The following is a 20,171-nucleotide window of genomic DNA, read 5'->3' as shown; positions in this document are numbered from 1 at the left end:
TGATTCAGGGTTGCTGATGCAGCCTCTGCTCCTAGTGAGACACAGACTCACTCGGTAATGGGGCCAGTTCTACGTATTTTGTAATGCTCTGTACCTAGACCTCACAGTGCAAATGCAAAATAAACTACCCCAGAACAAAGCCTCATCCTAATCCTGCCTAGCTAAAGATTTGCTAATTCATAATAGCCTGTTGCCCTCAGGGCCTTCTGACTTCAGGAGTCTCTCAGGTGGGCTGCAGTGCTTATGTGACTGTCCTACTTATATCTAATGTCACTGGCCTGGGTTTGAGCCTTTGCAGAATAGCAAATTGCAGGGCAAGGCTTCCTTGAAGGAAAAATATCTGAAAAATACAACAACACAAGTAACAGCTGTCTCCAAGTTCCATAATAGGATTAGTTTTCAGGATTAACAGTCCTATGTTGGATGGAATTACTATAATATAGCACAATCAAAAAACTATTTTCTGCATCCAGCATTATTTTACTAGTCAAACTAATTACTATTAGTGCAATATTACTACTGTTTCTCATGTGCACATGAGGATGTGTAAAAGCAGGACCTCTACTGATACCATAGCATGGCCAGACACACTATCTCCCTGTAACCCAAAATAATGCATTAGAAGCTAACATGTCAACACATGAGTTGTGAAAAATGGCTGATCAAATTAAAAAACAAAAATGCACTTATAGGTAAACATTATGCAACAATATTTACTTTATGAAAGAAATAAGAACAAGCAAGCACAACAAAAACTGCAAGAAAGCAAAACCTCTCAGTTCCTCTCTCAAATCTTTCTTCACAATTCCGTAGCGACTGGCCTTATTTGGAGGTGGCTGGTTTGCTTTGATTTTGCTGTGACTACAGGAAATCTTTAACACAGGGCAGCAGCACTGCAATGCACAGTAGCTCAGCCTTTCTAGAGCGCATCTGTGAAACATCATTAGCCAGAGCAGATGATTTACAGAGCAGTTATCACTTCCCTGTTCTGGAGGAACTTGAGCTGCTGAGAATCACAGGAAGATGGAAAATCCAAAAGGAGAGGCAGCACTTACAGGGAGTCTGGGAAACAATGTGCTGATACAGCCACACTCTCTCTGGCTCAGTGAATACTTAGCAATACACAAAGTGGAACAGCCTGAAATATATCCACCCCTGCTTGGGAAATCCATGCTTTGAATCCCAGAGAGTGGTCAGAAACATGGCTAATTAGTCTTCACCATTATTTGTTGCTCTTCCTCAGAAAAATGACTGTACAGGTTATGGTGTAGATGTAAACATTAAAACTACCAAGGAGGTAGTGGCAAGCTTTTATCCTTCTGTAATGTGATAGATAGATGAGCTTACCAGCAATCTGTTTTTGACTATTCAGCTATGAATTCTATTCTCTGATGAAAATGGGAAGAGCTAAAGAAGGAATTTGAAAATTGCTTCTGTAATGGTATAACAAACTCTTCCAGAATTGTCTGAAGATTGCTTTATATATTTCAGACGAGATAGTTACTCTGCATGGTCTCTACTCATCTCATTTTTGCACTGGACAAATGTTTTTATGCCGATGTTTCCCTACATCTAACAGAAACTCCAATTGTTCTCTCTTCTTCCTAATGTAGATATGTATATGTCAATTGAGGGACTTTGTACCTTTTTTCAGTATCTTCCCCCTCCTCCACCCATTCACTGCACATTTTGACCAAATGCTGTTACCACCTACAGGAGCTTTTGAAGTCCTTCTTTTTCATCCTCCGCCTCATCATCGTCCCACGTGGGCTGGTGGAGTAGAGGCTGCGAGGTAAGGTCCCCATGTTGAGGGAACTCAGGCTGTATGCACTCATGGAGGTAGGAGAGAAGGATGAAGACACCAGAGCTGCTGTAAGAAATCAAACACTTGGCATACAGCACTCAGTCTTCATGGAAGAGTGCGGCACATGCCTGTAAACTCATCAAAGAATCAAACAGTGTGTATGATGCACAGGAATGGTTTGTGCATTTCCAATAACAAAGACATTAAACCATACAGGTGACCCTAGGTAAAAGTATACCCAGCATCTCATGAAAATACCTGCTGGAAGCTAACAAAGATACTGTAGATACAAAAAGTACATTCATAGTATACCACTTATTTTAGGTGAAGCATGTTAAATTAAATTTTTGAACACATATGCATGAACCAAAGCAGATCAATATGTTTAGATACACTGACTTTAGAAAAGCCTTTTTGTAGTAGGTAATTTCTGACAAAATATTTGTAAGTAATACTTCGCATTAAAAAATCATGCTTTATATATACTACTCAAATCTAATGGTCTACTCATACAGCAGAAGAGCTGATTCATTCAGAATTTTCGGGCCTTTTCCTGTCTCCAAAGGTTGCCTTGTTATGGAAAAGGCGTAAAATGTCAGAAATAACCTTGGCAGAGCTATGAAAAAGTGTAGCATCCATTAAACTGAAAAGGTTTTAGTGCCTGAAATGGGAAAAGTATGAGCGAAAGAAGAGGGAAGGGAGGAAGAGAAAAAGAAGAGAAGAGAATATGTCAGCAGGAAAAAGCGTGGAACATTACGAAGGCTTTTTTGAGGAGGCGCTTTCTGGAATTTCAAGGCTGGCATCCTGCAATGGTCAGGGTGGTAGGTGTTATAATGGTGGTAGGTGAGGAGGCTGCCGTGGCTGTTGGCACACGAATCCCAGGTAAGCTGCCTGTTGCTTCTTTGAACGTTCACTGCCCACATGAAGGGATGATGGAAAATCAGAAAACAAAAGGACCAGAGAAGAGGGAAAAGTAACTGAATTGCACAAACAAAAAAAAAAAAGAAGTCCAAAAATGAAAAACATATTGAAAATGAAATAAAGTGAAATAATAAATAATCTGATCTTGTCTTCTAACCAGGGGGATGCTAACTTGAAGAACAGAAACAGTATTTTTTCTCAGAATAAATGCTCCTGATGGGGGTTTTTTCTTTTCTTGTATTTGTTTTTAAAAAGATTAGTACTGAATCAATTTCTAATCTCACTCTGGCTTTAGCAGTTAAGATTGCACACTTTCTTAGAAAATCCTAAGGTATTACATATGACTACTAACTGCAGGTTAATTGCAGGTTCTGCTTGCATTCTCTACACAAAAAGACCAACCAGATACTACACATAGCACTGCCTAGAATGGAGATGTGTACTTGCCAGTCATTTCGATTTACTACATTGACATTTTAATTTTGCCACCATCTATTGTTGGCATTATGCTATTCTGTGCAGTAAACAACTTCCCTGGGCCAGCAGCAGAAAAGTTCTATCCTGAAGCCTGGTTAATAAAGTTCTTATTAATTACTTCGATGTGCAATTTAATGTTTGTGGGGGTTGGTTTGGTTGTTTGTTTGGTTGGTTGGGTTTTTTTGTCTGTGTGTGTGTGTGGTTTTTTGACCTTTTTGTTTGGTTGGGTTTTTTTGGATTTATTTTTGTTTGTTTGTTTCTTTTTTAACTTGATCTTCAAAACTTTAAAGGGATCCTTTCCTGGATGAAATTTGAGACCATATTTGATTGCTGATTCTATGTATGGAGAGTCTGGGATATGCCAAAAGTGAAGGCCAGTATTTACCAAGAGAATGGGAAGCGTTTCAGTTAACGTGTCAAATATTAAAGGAAAATGATTGAAGTCACCCTTCATTAAACACAGTCCATCTTTAAATTCAGCATAGCTGTGTCCTTGCTGAACATTTCAAACTGGGAAGTATTCACTGAATTTTTGTCTTAAAAACACTGAGGGATTCATGTGTACTATGGAGCTTAAGTCACAGTCTTTGGCCCATGAGCTGTTATCTGTGTCTCTCTCCTACCTGTTATAGGTATAATAGCTGCAGACACATACAACCCCATGCTGAATTTTAACAGTAGCCAAAAACATTGACTGTTTAGGTTGGATCCACACCTTGAGTTCACCTCTAGCCCCACGAGACAAAACAAGGAAGAAAAGGGTCGCCACTGCAGCAAGCACTGCACAGTGCCAGAAGAAAAACTATCCTTCTATTTCACTTCACATTACATGAGAAATGATCTGTTAATTGTCTGAATATATTAACACTCCTCTGACTCAAAAGCAATGCCTGTCACTACAGCGAGCAGCATACATCAGGGAGAGGAAAAGGAGAGTACAGGGGCTCATCATGTCCCTGAAACCTTGTGGAGTGATCGGGACTTTGGAGGCCCTGGCACTGCCAGGCCTGACCCTGTGCCTTCAATCGGGGTGCCTTGGGCCTGTGTCCCTCACTGAGAGCACCCCTGCTGTGCATGCCATATGTGTGAATCAAAATAATTTGTGTTTTCCCTCCCTGCTCCCAAAAGATAACAGAAGTGAGGCTGGGGTGCGACACCAGCACCAGGGGAAGCACTCAGGGTAGCTCACCCACTGGCACCAGTGCCAGTGACTTCAGAGGCTTTGGAAAATCTCCTGTCAGCCAGAAAAGTCCTAGAAATGGCAGCAGTAGCCTGGTACGGCCACATGTGTCTTACAGACTTATATCTTCCCAGATGAAACTGTCTCTTGATTACGCACACAGACAGTAAGATTTCCAAACTGCAACTATGGTGTAAAAATTAAAATCTGATAAGAACAATGTGACCAGGTGGATTTTGTCCTTTTTTTCCAAGTTGCTGTAAGCCTTATTTAATCAAAAAGACTGCTTCCAGCAGGGAATTATGCAGCAGTCTTTGATTTTTTTTAAATGTTTTATTTTCAAGCTGAGAGTAGAGATAAAAATGTCCTACAAAGTGGGAACGTACACAAATTCAGTTTGCTCAGCTTGTAGAAGGATAATCCCAATTCAACAAAAGTTCTGTAAAAGAAAATCCTATTGTGTGTAACCATAGTAATTTAGCGGTAATTTGAGCTATTCCAACCAGGGTTGTGTACAGTGAACATAAAACTAATGGGGCAGCAAGAGAAACGTATGTTACCAGTATAGTACAGAGGAAAAGATACCTGAAAAAATATTCTGGTCTTTTATAGTGCTCTCCGTTTTATTTTAGGGCTAAAATTTCAATTTATTTTATATACTGACTTTCCTGCCGATTTTAAATTCCTAACATGTTCCCATAAGACCAGTAACTGAGCTCAACAGATACAGCCCTAATGACTCAGCTTATCCCAGGCACATAAAGGGAGCTTTTCAAACTCTGCAGCATCCAGGGCATATCACACCTGATGAAAGGTTGTTTCCACGAGGGAACAGGCTTCCCTGAAGCATGTTATATTTTGAATTGGTTGTGATATTTGAGTAGCACAACCTGGTGAGGGGATGAGAAGGGCTGTAAACATCCTAGTTATTCTGCCTTACTTAAGAAAGCAACTTTATTACCTTAGGGAGATTCCTCCCCAAAAGGTGCTCTTACGTAGCTTTTGTAGATCCCCTTGGTATGATTTTGTAATGGCTAGTTCTTAACTCCGGCATGGCAAGAGCACTGCTTTTTCTAAGCATTTACACTGGGTCACGGTGACCAGCACATTAACAGCATCGATTTGTTTTAAATGTTAGTTAAGAAACCGACTGCTCCAACTAATACAATCATCTACACAAATCTTTGTCCCTGGTACTCATCTTCCCAAAAGAAACACTCTTCAAAGGTTCCAGAAATCGGTTGTTGGACATCTTTGCTTCAAAAGTAATGACAGGTCTCTTTGCAACATACTGTCATAACTGAAAAGAATGGAAATATATTGCAAAATCTGGTCTTCATCTCATTCTGCTTCTGCAGTATCACTCCCTGCTCCCTCGCCCCTATAACCAGCTTAAGTAGAAAGGGGAAAGAGGTGCAGCTGAATATGGAAGAACACGGTATGACAAGGGTTACTTTTTATTCACCCTGGTCTAGAAGAAACTAGTGTCTCCTCAGCTACCAGTTCAATATTCACCCCTCTGACAAAGTGACTAAACTATTGCTTATGCAGACACAGCCTGGATTTTAGAGATGTCCAAGAACATTCATCATCACTGAGACTTTTAGGTCTCAGAAATCTTGTCTTGGTCTAAAGGCAGCAGAAGCACAGTACCACCGGCCCAGAAAATGGTACCACTGGGTCATGCTGCAACACAGGTATCCGTTCTCTGTATATGTGATAACCCTTATTACTACTTTGATGTCCATTAATACATGGTATTTTAGACTGAATTTATGAATACACTGAATTAGTCACTTTCTCAGGATTAGTTAGAAGACAAGACAGGCAGCTCCCATCTTCAAATACTAAGACATTACATATAAATTTGATTTGAAAACGGAAAGCCATTCTCTTCAAGCATGTTGGCATGAAATAAATATCACGGTGAAAAAGGGCTAGGATCTAGGGAACCGTTTCCAAACAAACCTTTTTCATAAGCACTGACAATGAACCCATGAAGTAATCTCAAAAGTACATTAAAAGATGATGGCAATAAATAATAATGCCATTAACAAGAGGAAATATGTGGGGTTTTTTGAGGTATTTTAGGGGAAAACAGGTGTTATTAGTGAAGTGGTCATTACAGACTATTAAGTCAATACGCTGAAGACAAGTTGGCTGTCATCATTCCTCCCCCCTCTAAATTCAAGAAGCAATTCAGAGATTCATTTACTGAAGCACCTATTGCCCCCTCAAATGACTGCAACAGTAGAGTCAACAGGTGTCTTTATGTACATCTACAAGTGTGCAGAGCCATTTCTCAGTAAAACATTTCCCTCTCTCTCCATAGGAATCTCAGAGGGTACATTAAGGTGGAGAAAACACAGAGCTTCTCAGAACTGCAGAAGCATAACCCGGGGAGCTGAAACAACATTTACAGACATAACTGCCGCAATAGCTTTCTTGACCACTCAGCAAGGGCAGGCAAAGTAAAAGACAGAAAAATAAAAGGGTATTTGGTGCTACAGATTCTCTTACCATGCTCTGGGCCTTTCAGTGCTAGTCGTGTCTGGTGGTGAGGAAGGATCTCAAGTTTCACATTATCCGCCGCATTAGCCAAAAATTGCGTTGCTTCTGCCAGCGTACAGTACTCCATGCTGGTGCCGTCAATGGACAGAATATGGTCTCCCACATGTAATGCACCACATCTACATAAAAGAGGAAAAACTCGGTATGATCAGGTATGCTCTTTGTTTGGAACGTGAGTTTTACTGCCTTCAAACTGGTCATGAAAACTATGAACGTGTTCTTTTTTTTTTTGAGAGAGAGAGATTTGTGTTTTGTAGGCATTGTCACTGGTCAGACTTTATATCTATTAGTACAAACCTTAAAAACAATTCAGTTAATACAGTATATGCCAAGACATCACTCACAGAACTGGAATGGGGTAGTTGACTATAAAAATATGTGTGAATGGCAGCAGAATAAAATGAGAAGAGCTTAAGGAGACTCAACTTGGTCACGTATCCCTCACACAAGCGCCCAGTTCATCATTTTTTGAGTTAATAGTTCAAACATTTATTAGTACAAAAGCTGTAAATGATGATGAAATTATGCAGTAGTCAAACAAATAATGAAACCAGGGCTAGCATGGTGACTTGAGGAGTGGGGTGGGGAAGGGGCTATCTGCTAAATCTCGCTGCACTCAAGAGACTGGCTACTGGATGAGTGGAGAAATGCAAACACAGCAGTCAGCATCCCGACGTACCAGTCAAGTGGACAGCTCCTTTAATTGGTTACCCCCTGCGAAATGGGAAAAAACAGAGGGAGAAAATTAAAGCATCCTGCACCATTGAACTGGAGAACACCCCTGGATCAATGGCCGTCACTCTCAAAATTTCTACTGTAGGGAAAAGCCCACAGAGGAGCTGTAGACTCACTGCTACAAGTGGGTGCTACCAAAAGCACCGTTGTCAGAAAGGAGTTACCAGGCAGGGTGACTGGGGACATGCAGGAGGAATTTGCTGCCAAAACGTAATATTCAAGGATTTTTTAGATAGAGATATGTATATAGAAATATACTGTATATGTATAAACACATACACGCACACACATGCATGCACCCCAGAAAAGATCCCACAGCTCTGTTAACAGAGGCTTAGGTCATGGGGGTCAAATATCAATCTTTTTCTTTTTTGTGTTTGTTTAAATGGTTTCAATTAAAGGATCAAATGAAGTGGAAAAATTACTGCAAAATAACTCCAAAATACAGAAGCCAGTCTTCCTAATATCTCAGTTGTATTCTAAAATATCAATAAAAAAATCTAGACATAAGGAGTTCCATTTCCCTGTGCCACAAGAATAAAAGAACACTCCAAGGTTGCAAAGCCCTGAAATTTACTTCCCTTGACAGCTGTTCCATATTATATGCTTACTTTAAGAATTCCAGTGGGTTATTTATTTTTTTAAACACTGATCTCTGCTGCAGCATTTAATAGTCAGAGCAGACCTCTAAGCTTCTGTGTTGCATAGTGCAAGCAGACAGTCACACAGACATGGAGGGCTGGCTTATGTCATTGAATACAATGCGAATAAGCTAAAGTAAATGGTGCCCTAGAAGTCTTAAACTCAGCAGTATGGAACAACGATCTGAAAAAGTGCCAATTTTAAGACCTAGCAACCTTGAGAGCATCTGGTTCAGTCAAATTCATAAGAAATGGAAGGGTTTCCTTAAATCAAACCAAACAAAAGTAGAAATAAAATGGATGTATGAACCTGCAGTGCCAGCCCTCTGTCACACTCACCTGTCTGCAATACTCGCAGATTTGATTTTGTCTATGACAATGACCTGCTTGTTGCAGCACATCGAGGTAGATAGTGCAACCCCAAGAGCAGCACCAGGAGTTTTGGCAACTTCAACTAGCAGCGGTCCAGACGCTGTTGCTACTGAATCTGTTAAAATCAGACAACAAAAGATCAGTATTATACTAATGTGGTACTTATGCCATTTCCACATTTTCCCACATAAAATCTCCATGGCTATTCTATTTCTCCAACCAGACAACATGCCACATAAAGAAATTCTGGCATAGCATCAGTCTAGGTGTCAAGAATCAGCTCTTATTGTTGAAACCAATAAATGCAAGAGGAAGTTTGTGAATCTGGGATGTCACAAAGCTTCTGAGTGTGTCAGAATCAGAGATGGACAAGGCTAGGAAACCAGGATGTGTTAGTGAATCACTGTCTTGCACAACTAAGCTAAAAATCACCTGGAATCTAAAATACGTATGTTGAAGAAACAGAATTTATAAAGAAGTAGAAAATCCTCTGAAAAAAATATAAACTGAAGTGAACAAGATAGCGAAGCACGGTAAATTAATTTTCAGAAAAGGAGAGGAAGGTCTGTGGACAAGAGCTTCAATAATTAAATGAAGAAGGTGAAGGAAGGGTCTACCAGAAATCCCTCACAAAAAAGAAAGGACAAATTACAAAAAAATGGAGAAAGTGCAGGAGGCATGACAGCTAGAAATAGTAGGAGTTAAAGCAAAATGCATATGAGGAGGTTCAGAAGATCCTTGTAATATCCTGTCACTGGATAAAGTACTGACTTGCAACAGGGCACAGACAGTAAATGACCAAGACTGAACAAAGAAAAAAAGACAGCAGGCTTCTTCCTAAATGCCAAAACAAAGCAGGCAGTGATAAGGGTGAAGTACCTTCTGGAGACCGCCTGAGAATTCTTAATAACTGATAACCATCAATCAACAACTGATCTCAGTGGAGTAAGATACAGTAAGTGAAGGTGTCCTTCAAGAACATAAAAAGATAGAGACAAAGAAAGTGATACCAGAAGCCTTCAGAGGTGCTTACAATCAGAATAAGGAAAAATGAATAAGCAAAGACATGCTGGAGTAAAGTTACCAAATGTCCTGTTAGCAAAGAGGAGAGATTTGTGTTCACAGAGTATTCGAGCCTGCTGTAAGAATACTAAGAAAATGTCCAACTGTGATGCCTCTCAGAAGACCCTAAGAATAAAGCTGTACAAGAAGTGCAGCTGGGCTTCAAACTACAGAGGAAAAAAGACATATGTCAAGATATTCCCTTTAGTCTCAAATCCAGAAAATTAGTCAAAAATGTAATTGTGATACAGAAGAGAAAGACTATGAAAGAGAATATTATCATACAAAACTAACAAGCTGTATGCAATGATACAAGAAATGGAATGAGAGCTTGATTAACTAGTGCTCAGCTCAGGTGCTCTTCCTAGAGTGCAACAGAGGTAAACTGAATTTAGAAGCCTATAATATATGGAGTGAGAAGAGGTGCTTGGATGGAATAACATACAATGCCAGTGAAGCATCAGGTAATTATCATAGAACTCCTTCTCCACCCCACCTCCACTTGAAATAACTTCTATATTCCTGTTGTCTTTTTTCCAGGAAACTTCCAGGAAACCTGAGAGTTTGAAGGGGAGGTTTAGTAGTTTTCAAAGTGCCTGTGAATTCTGGGTGATTCATTTTTCTGCCTGACTGGGACTGACTTTTTAAAGGCTGAACTTCCACAGCCACTACCAAAATAAGCTGCTCCATAAATCTGAACTTTAAACTGTGATCCAAAGGAAGAGAGTTCACCCAGAAGCATTTCTGCCTGGAGCTTCAGGCACTAAATAGCTTTAAAGCTGGATGAACTATTCTCAGCAGCTACCTGTCTTTCTCTAGTAACTGAAGAAGGAGATCATGACAATCAAATTCCTGTCTTAGATGCCTTGGTTAAGGGCCTAAGCAGGATGCATTCGATGACTTGCATACAGACAAACAAGCATGTGCAGCAGAGCAGAATTTAGGAATTCCCAATTACCATTCCTGTGCTGAGAAACAATTATTTTCTTATTGAATATTCCAGTAGTCTCTGGAGCTATAAACAAGCTCACATTTACAAACATATGGGAAAAAGACTCCCAACAACATTTGTCATCAGTACTGTGACAAAGGTTTGAACTCACATCGATCCAGAAAATGGTAAAGCTCAACTTGTTATTGGCCTATTGGAAGTTCTTTCTGCAACAATTGCCTTGAGGAGAGGAAACTAAATGCAAATATCTGTTGAGAATGAGTAAATCTTTCAAGATGCTGCTCCGGAGTTATTTGAGAAATGCACGATCAGCTTATGCCATGGCATTATTTCCCAGGTGTCTGCTGAAATGCACAGGGAAGGCAAACCAAGGCAGACAGGATGAATAAATAAGATAACTACATTAGCAGAACCAGAAGAGAAGAAATGAAGTGTGTCTAACTGTGGAAAATAAACATAAGGAAATCAGAAGGCAATAATCAAGCACACATTCCCTCACAGAGAAGGATTAGTTTATCATGTTGAAGTAAAGCATGGATATGAAAAATGAATCATACAGGTATACATTATTCATGTTTGAAGATGTTTCAGTCATTAAGATATTTACACCATGACTGAAGCACTTACACACTATCTTGATTTATTGGCTAGGTAATTACATGAGATATACTGATGAATGTTCGCGTGAAAAATGCTTTAGATTTTTGATTTTGTTAATCATTTTTCTCACTTTTGAGCACTACATCTCAATCAGTACAAGAGGCTTGATTAAAACCTCCCAGAGGAAGCAGCATTGCTCTCTGCATGCTAATACATTTCTTCAGCTAGATAGCAGCATACCTTTTTTATTTGACAGCTTAAATCACTGGCAACAAGGGTGTTTATTCTGAACATGCTTTTACGATGTGTAAACATACTATATGATACATAAAAAGTTTTGGATAAAATAAGCCATGTCACCACCCTCCTTCACGTCAAAAGATGATCACAAATGATTTTTCAAGTTCAAAAAATACTTTTTTTAGCCTGATAAAGTGATCACCTTACATGTGTGTCTTTATGTCCTTTTAAATGAATGTATCTGCTAAACCTTACCTATCCTCATGGCTTGTTGAGTCCAGTTCAACCACTGATGAGCGGTGGAGGACAGAAAACCTCTTTAGGATTCCCACAGTAGGGAAGCTAAAAAGCGAGCTGATTTAATTAGGCAGCAGAGGATCTACATGTGACACAGTATCTATAAATGCCTTAAAAAGGGAACAGACTGAGTCACAGCTTCCGATCAATAATAACACTAAATTTACAGGAAACCAAACTTTGGCAGTTTATGATGCAGTTTATTTTTTTCCTTCCCAAAGCCTTCTTGTACTTAAAGCTGGGAAGTGCTGCTATACTGTGGGCTTGTTCCTGTAGGAACACTGAGTTCTGGGGCTGCTATTTGTGCTCTGAATCTTCTCATTTCTCTAACTGGAAGGTTTTGGGTGCTTTCTTATGTTGTTTTCAGAAGTCATGGCAACAAAAGGTACAAATAGGTTTCTTTGAGCAGCTTCAAAGAGCCAGACAAGGAGGAAGGATTACAAAACAGATTTTGACCTTAAAGAACCAACCAAACCAGCTGAAATACACAGCTCCACAAGACTACTATTGATCTTGCCTGGATGGCACTGTGTCTTCTAGCAACGATCTGAGTGACAAACAAGTGGATACCTTTCTATCTCACTCTAACTTCCCTCTTGCAAAGCTTCTTCCCTATTAGGTGTCCACAGGCTAACATTTTTTTCACCTCAAAATTGTATATAGCAGATCCATGTAGCCTTCTCTGGGGTTGCGATTCTCTGACTGAAAGCAGTAAAACAAAATAAATACAACAAGTCTGTGCTGGTTCAGATCAGTAAATAAATGGATAGTTCCTCAAATCTTGCCTTTATCCCAATGCAAAGTTTCAATACTTCTGTAGCAATGCATTCACAGATCTAAATGTGTCTCACTTCTGCTGAACTAGAAGGCAGTATTTGACATAAATTATTTTTCTTGGGCAAAAAAGCATGTTGTCCCGCTCCTCATGTCTTTGTTCCCTTCATACAAAATCTTTGCAGCCCACAGATAGCAAGTAGAGGAACCTCTCCCTCAGGTAGGAGCTTTCTTTTCTCCATTCAGTTCTTCTCAGTACACCTCATTCTTTGCCATCTCTATCTTTTCCTGTAACCCTAATTTTAATACCCACTACCTGTGAGTCTCATAGTCAGACTAGTCGAGAAAGCACAATGTTAATTAGAACAACAGGACACTCAACTTGCAGAGCAGCAAGCCTCATTAAGCTCCAGTCGTATGATACCTGGACATCTTTCTGTAGTCATCCTAAAAGGAAAAGCCTCTTTTAACCCTAAAGCGCAATTTCTGGTACCAATATTCAAAGACTAGACCAGTAGCTGGCTGGATCAAAGAAGTGTATTTTAGTGAAGTTAAGGAAGACTGTTAAGAACTGGAAAAAAACCCAAAATCTCTGACACTGCTGTCATAGCAAAAAGTTAGAACATTTACAACAAACCACTTTGAGGAAATCAGTCTGAATGCCCTCATCACTCCCAAACACCCTATATACTTTACTCTTGGTTTCCTCTATTCTCTCTGTGCTCTTTTTTTTAAATTCACAAAAATCAATTATTCTTTTCCAGCACCTGCTCAACAATCATACATACTACAGCTCTCACGTAAGCGGGACAGTCACTGATTGTTCCCCCAAGAACCTGGTGAATAAGCTTTCATAGAAGGACCCTCACAAGTCCTTAAAAGCAGAAATGCACCATCATTTCCTTGAACTTGCGTTTTTTAACAAAAATACAGCAGAATGCAGGGAGGTGTGTATATTTATTGTATGTGAGCCAGTGCAAGTGACAGACAGGGTTCAATAAAACACTCTACTGCAGTCAGTTCTTACTCTTGAAAGGCTGAGACAACCAACTCATCACTGTCAGCACTCAATGCATCAGTGGAAGGCACATAGAAACCGCAGTGGTGAGTCTGGTGTGTAAGGCACAGAACGGGATGACAACATTTCCAGCATCTGCAGCCAAACCTGGGCCTTCATTTGCCATATCTGTCTCAAGGGAGTATTTACTAAATAACTGATGGTGGTGAATGCACAGCAGGTGTAGTTGTGTCAGTCCAATCAGAATCAGTGCATTAGGGATTAGCACGTTTTCTGTATTAAGTAGTAGAAGATGAAACATTAACAGCTTTTTTTTTTTCTCACAGAAATGGCTCAAAATTTCAGATGTCAAACGTACCATAGGTTTATCACCATAAGCTTTGAGTATTTGCTATTTCTTTCAAAAGCTAGATTGCTGAAATGCAAAAACCAGAGTTAGTACATTTCCTACAGGGAACTTAAAATCCATGCCCAGTTGCACAAATCTGAGCTGAGGTAACCAATAAAAAGACCAGGCAGAACTTGTAACAGGCTGGATGAATTTTGCTTCTAAGACCCGTGGCTTTAGCAGTGATGCTTTCCATACAGACCATTTTGCAAGGTCCTTTACAGTACTTCTCAGTCAACAGCGGAGCAACATAAAAGCACTCAGGGATTCTGTGTGGATTCACATCCACTTTTCTTCATTAACCAACAGACTATTCATTACTCTCATAAAGTATCTTAAACTGCATTTAATGAATCTTGTCATCCTCCATGTGGTTTGCTTATTGTATTCCTAAGGATTATTTTTTGTAAATTAAGACCAACCCAGAAAAAAGCATTCTTTGTGTCTATTAAAATGTCCTCCAAGACTGATAAAGTTGTCCCAAGTCCTCACAGCCTAGTGGCAAGATCATATCCCCCTCCGCAACAGGGAGACTCATAATCCTCTGTTGTACCACGGCCCCACTATTTCCCTGCTCATGATTCCCTGAGACTGCCCAGCAATAGGAGGTCAGCCTCCCAAACTGTCTGCCTTTGACATCATCTCCAGCAAAATGAGCCAAAACCAGAAATGGCACTTTACTGTGCAAGAGAAAGATTTGCTGGGAATGGGGGAGCTTTCCTCCACCTTTCTCCTTCCTCTGTGTGTCCCTCTGCAAACACCCCTCCTTTTCTTTCCCCAGGTTTGTAGTTCACCAGATCAGTTTCAGAGATGAGGAAACCCACTTTTGGCACTGCTTTTCAGATACATCCTAGAATATTCTTTAGGCTATCTCGCTAACACTGTAAGTTTCATTTGTAGGGGCATTTTCATTCAATCATATTTAACATCAGCTAGATGATTAGCTAAGTCTCCCTTACAGACACAGAGAGCTGACTGATGGGTTGTTTTCCGGTTTGTTTGTTTGTTTGTTTTTGGGGGGAGAGGAGGGGCACTTATTTATGTAGTACACTTTTGTTGTACTCCAAAGATAATTTGATCTCAACAAATGCCTAATCTCCACCTTGGGGAAAAAAAAAAAAAAAAATTAATTACATATATTTTTTAAATGATCCAATTAAGGAATTGAGATTGGGATCATGGGTCAGTGTTTTCAAAAGGGAAAGCAACATCAAGGAAGAGAGGCAAGAATAAGATTTCTACAGACTCTAAAGGGCACAGGAACAACATTCAAGATGCCCTACAGCTGGGTAGTGCCATTATCCCTCAGTCATAGCAATATTATTTGATTTCTCATACTTTTGTGACTGTAAAGGTCATAAATAAACCACACACAGGGTGGTGATGTACGATGCTGGCTTTGGTATTCTGTCCTACTAATACTGGATAATGTTTGCACACTGGCTTTGTTCATGCTTCATTTAGCAGAGTAACCTTTTTTTATCTCAGATCTTATGGGAAAACCAGAATCAGTGCCAGCTAGCAAGGTCTGATAATGATGGCTGAAAAGCAAAAAGTCATTGACAGTGTTTCTAATTCTCCCCTGAGAGCTGAAATACAGAAAATTATTAATAAGCTTAATGACATGTGAGAGGTTACCCTAAAATATATTTTGGAAGAGAGTAAGCTGGCATTGTACATTGCAAGCAATGTTCGAGGAGAGAGGGTGGTAGTTTCTTTAACAATAAAACAACTACCTAAAAATTAAATATTTTTCTTGTTCAAAGGCTCAGTGGCAGCCTCCAAGGCACAACTTATAACCTACCATAAAATGTGTGGTTCTAGTGTTCGTTTGATTATGGTGTATCTGTGTGTTTCAGGCAGGCTGTACAGTGAGCAACAATTGTTCTAATTTTACCCGGCTCAGCTAGAATTAGAGGGGCAAGTACATTACTGAAAAAAAAAGTAGCCTTTTTTCCCTTATTGTCAGCAAGAGAATGGTACTAGAGCTGCTGGGCTACTAATTGAAATAAAGCTCACAGAGCTGACAGAAAATCCCAAAATTGCTGCTAAAGAAAAAAAAGAAAAAGCTACCAATGGCATTTTACACCCTCTCACCTTTAGAATGATCAGATTTCAAAAATGAAAAATAGGAATAATTTCAAGAGGATGCCAGGAGAATGAGTGATAGTGAAATCAGAGGGACCTCTCAACCTCAGAATGGAAAATGGAGACATTATTTTCTAAACTAATGTCCTGCCTATCTTCTCTCCTATACACAAGCAATTTGACATTCTTGTCAACTGACTGTCGGAGACTTTTGATTTCCCTCTTCTTGCCTAATTCCTGCAGTTCATTTATATGCCAAGTTCTTCAAATCAAAAGCTGAGGAGTTGCTTTTACCTAATTTCACATTTTGCAGCCTTAGCCCCAGCATCCTCCTCAGCTCAGAAACGCCTGCTAACGAGCTGAAGTACCACCCCACCTTCAAAGTGATCAAATCAGTATGGGTGGGGATGTACTCAAAATCTACTTGTGGACTTTCTTTCTCAGATTTTCTCTCATGTTCAGTCCTCAAAAGACTTTCCCCAATTCTTGGGTCACTCCTTCCTCCTAGTAACTCTGTTTCATGCTCAGACGTCTTTCATTTTCACTAGTTCGCTCCCCTCCTCAAACGCTACATTAAACCCCAATCTTTTCATTTCATACCTTTCTTTTTGTGTGCCCTGTGATTTTAAAATATGATTTCTCTGTTGCTAAATTTACAATAGACAGGGGACATAGTGGATGGCGCAGATCCTGGATCTGCCTCTCTGAAGGTAGTCTGAATGCATTTTAAACAAGTCTAGGCTCTGCAATTTCTTTCCTTTGTTATCTGAAAAATGAATACTACACAGAAAACTCTGATGACACTGGATATAACTCACAAATAATTACTTTTTAAAACCATCTCTCAAAATTAGAAAGTACAAATAACATGGAAACTCCTCTTGCTGAGACCGTGCAAACCAAAACACTAGTTTCCCTATTGCACAAAACATAGGTAGAATCACAGAAACACTGAATCACACAACAGTTTGGGTTGGAAGGGACCTTTGAAGGTCATCTTAGTCCAATCCCCCTGCAATGAGCAGGGACATCTTCAACTAGATCAGGTTGCTCAGAGCCCCATCCAATCTGACCTTGAACACTTTCAATGATGTGGCGTCCAGAACTTCTTTGGGCAACCTGACAGATAGATACATATGTACGAAACAGCTTCTGATACATATTTTTTCTTGCAAGTAAGATAGGAAGTAAAATACACAAGAACCTTGATTCCTTCAAAACACTCCAGCCCTCGCACCATTCTGCATCTGACTAATTGCAACAAATAGAACAAATAAGGACAATCTGCATCTCTCCCTGCAAACTAAGGCACAGCTGGTGAGTCCAATTTTACATCTGCCAGTCTCAAAAGCATGCCTGTAAGTACACATTACTATAGAGAATATAAAGTACTGCAGTACCCATAAATTATGCCTATTTGCCATAACGACCCTAAGTTTCCATCTAATGGGAACACCAACAATTAGAGTGGGACTGGATTCTCCTCAAAAGCCCACAGAGCACAAAGCCCCTCACTGCCAGCACTTGTCAGATGGGAACAAACACTGCGAACACCCAAACTTCGTGTCGAGCTGACAGTTCCCAGCTGCGCAGGGTTCTACCAGAATAATGACATGTTGGATAATCCCAAAATCTTCAGAGTAAGTGTGCTCTGGACAGTTTGGATATCTTGGTAAGAGCTGATGTGGATGCAATCCAGGCAGATAAGGACATGTCAATGCTGTGGCAGTGAGGTACTGGAGCTGTACCTGGCTCCCTGCCACAGCAGTGGGAGCTGAAGCCCTGGAAGCAGCAGAGCCACATGAGCGAGGTGACAGGTCTGTGACAGCCACATCTGTTCTCACCAGTGCGGCCGACCCAAGTGCAGCCCCACTGCGGTGTGGCTGGGCTGCTTGGTATACTTGAGGTGCAAGACTAGACCTTGCTCAAGGGTCCTCTGTACTGAGCTATACTGTTTCATACATTCATGATTATTTATTATTTGCATGTGTTAGAGACCTCTGCACACAAGCTAAGTGCAGTATCTGCCTTGGAAAGCTGACTTTGGGTGTGCTTCTGCTAACGTTGAAATCAATAGACTTTGTCTGGTTGAACAGGCAGGAGGTTTCAGACTAATTGAAAACAGTAGTCTGCAAAGCCTATTAGGTGAGTATAAACCAGAAGGAAAACTAAACTCTACACTGCTGTCCACAACAGATAATGTGAATTTCTGACACTACAAGTTCATACCATGAGCACCACATTTTTCCCAAAAAAACTTTGGTCTCTTTTCAATAATCTGTGCTCTAGCACAGCTGTCTTATAAATAATTGGTGCATTGGCACAGCCATGGTATAAAATGCTACCGTGCAAAAGGCCAAAGATGAGATCTGACCTTGATATTTATGCACTGAGTAGCGGAGTGGGAGTTTTGCAGCTCTCAGGGGTTGCACAGGACATTTCGCCCTTCAGTGCCAGCCACTCATGAAACAAAACTTCGGTAGAATGAGTCAGGAAACAATTTTATTAAATGCCCTCTCTTTCTGCTTTGGTACTGCCTGAGCAGCAGTTCAGCAAAAAACATTTGAAAGAAACAGAGAAAGCCATTTAGGTAAATTGCTGTCAAACCCAACACAGAAGTCACACAGAGCTATAAGCTCTTCAATCCCTCACTGCAAAAATAATCTAGGATTGTTTACCTGTTGCCTATACATTTCCAGCTTTTCCCTTCCCAGTGCTTGTTCAAAGACATACAGAAACAGGACTACTGAGACTATTCACATATTTAAAGTAAAAGAAGGTCTCAACATCCCCTCACCTCTGCAGCACACATTTCCAGCAAAAACAATTCCCCATGTTTCTTCTCCCCATATCCCAACCGAGCAATAACCTCTGTAAACCCAAGCACCCCATGGCTGACAGAGTCCCAGGGAGCACACTCTTTGATCTGCTGCCCCAGCAGGCAGCCCGTGGCCAGGGTTGCCCTTGGCACGGCTTCTGTGTGGCTCCTCTCTTGCTGCTGGACAAGCCATTGACGTCCTGCCAGAGCAGCTCCTGCTGCCAGGCTCAGAGGGACTCCAGGTCCTCTCATGCCCCTGTCTGATGACTCTTTTCTTTTTGAAGATGTTCCAGTGTTCATAAGGTACACAGATTTGTAATTCAATAATTACTGAATTTGTGCAAAGGAGAAATGGTAGTAAAGCCTTTTCCATGGTGGTTTTTTGTTTGTTTGTTTGGTGGTTTTGTTTGTTTGTTTGTTTTTAACCAGTACAAATACACCCAAATTTACCTAAGCTGTAAAGCCCTTGAAAAATTAGAGGTCATGGTGCTTGGAAGGTGGCTATTCCTTTCAACGCTGCTGACTGTAACAGAAAGACTGTGTTTATGCAAATTGTAAAAACCCAAATGAATTAAGAGTGGATTAAAATCAGCAGAAAATCAATAAAATCATTATAAAAACACATGCACATAAATAAACGTCTCAGAAGTGTCTGTTTACAAACAGAATGATGTTAAAAGGAAAATATTATTTTCACCATGTGGGCACAAAGCACTTAATACTTTATGAGCCTCAGAATGAATATTGCCTGGATGAACTTATTTTTACCTCCCTTCTTTAATCAATCACACATTCTTCTTTCTTCAAGATCCTCAAGTGCAAGGTAGACAATGACTATTTAATGATTAGCAACACTTTTCCCCTTTTCTTCCCATGCCTAATTACTAAACAGTGTTCTCATCTTTCTCTGAGCATATGTGGTGAGGGAGAGCTATTGTATGGTGCAGTCCCTGAATATTCATTACAACACATGTTTATTAATGATTTTATCTTATAACCACCCTTTAGAGCAAAAGCATGGCATTTTCCCCACTGTATAAATAAACAAATGAGGATCAAAGAAATGAAGGTGGAAAGCATCCATTATACTGGAGAGGCTGATCTGAGATACCTGTGCTGGGAATCACTTGTTCAAAATGCAGGCATCCGTAGAGCAGATCTGGGGTAGTTACACCTGAGCTGGAGGCTTAAACTCTCTCTACAACCAACAGAGAAAACTGGCATTTAAAAATG

General features: G+C 40.2%; 1 protein-coding gene across 16 annotated transcripts in view; it reads right to left on the bottom strand.

The window, feature by feature from the left end:
• GRIP1 (glutamate receptor interacting protein 1) overlaps nucleotides 1-20,171 on the bottom strand; it is a 327,070-nt gene that overhangs the window by 42,194 nt on the left and 264,705 nt on the right. For 9 of the 16 annotated variants that reach the window (XR_011736585.1, XR_011736587.1, XM_071802423.1 and 6 more), the window contains 4 exons: nucleotides 8,669-8,816; nucleotides 6,903-7,072; nucleotides 2,562-2,717; nucleotides 1,715-1,870 (listed from right to left, as the gene is read on the bottom strand). Coding sequence is in view for 14 of the 16 variants with exons in the window: in XM_071802423.1 (XP_071658524.1) it covers nucleotides 1,715-1,870; nucleotides 2,562-2,717; nucleotides 6,903-7,072; nucleotides 8,669-8,816 (630 nt within the window). In the remaining 2 variants the exon portion in view is untranslated. The remainder of the gene's footprint in view (nucleotides 1-1,714; nucleotides 1,871-2,561; nucleotides 2,718-6,902; nucleotides 7,073-8,668; nucleotides 8,817-20,171) is intronic. The other 7 variants (XM_071802411.1, XM_065835590.2, XM_071802429.1 and 4 more) reach the window with 4 other exon arrangements.

The sequence above is a fragment of the Patagioenas fasciata genome, chromosome 1 (assembly GCF_037038585.1).
Source record: "Patagioenas fasciata isolate bPatFas1 chromosome 1, bPatFas1.hap1, whole genome shotgun sequence".
In the NCBI taxonomy this organism is placed as follows: domain Eukaryota; kingdom Metazoa; phylum Chordata; class Aves; order Columbiformes; family Columbidae; genus Patagioenas; species Patagioenas fasciata.
Note: the sequence above shows the minus strand (reverse complement) of the source record. Positions and strands in the feature narration are given on the sequence as shown.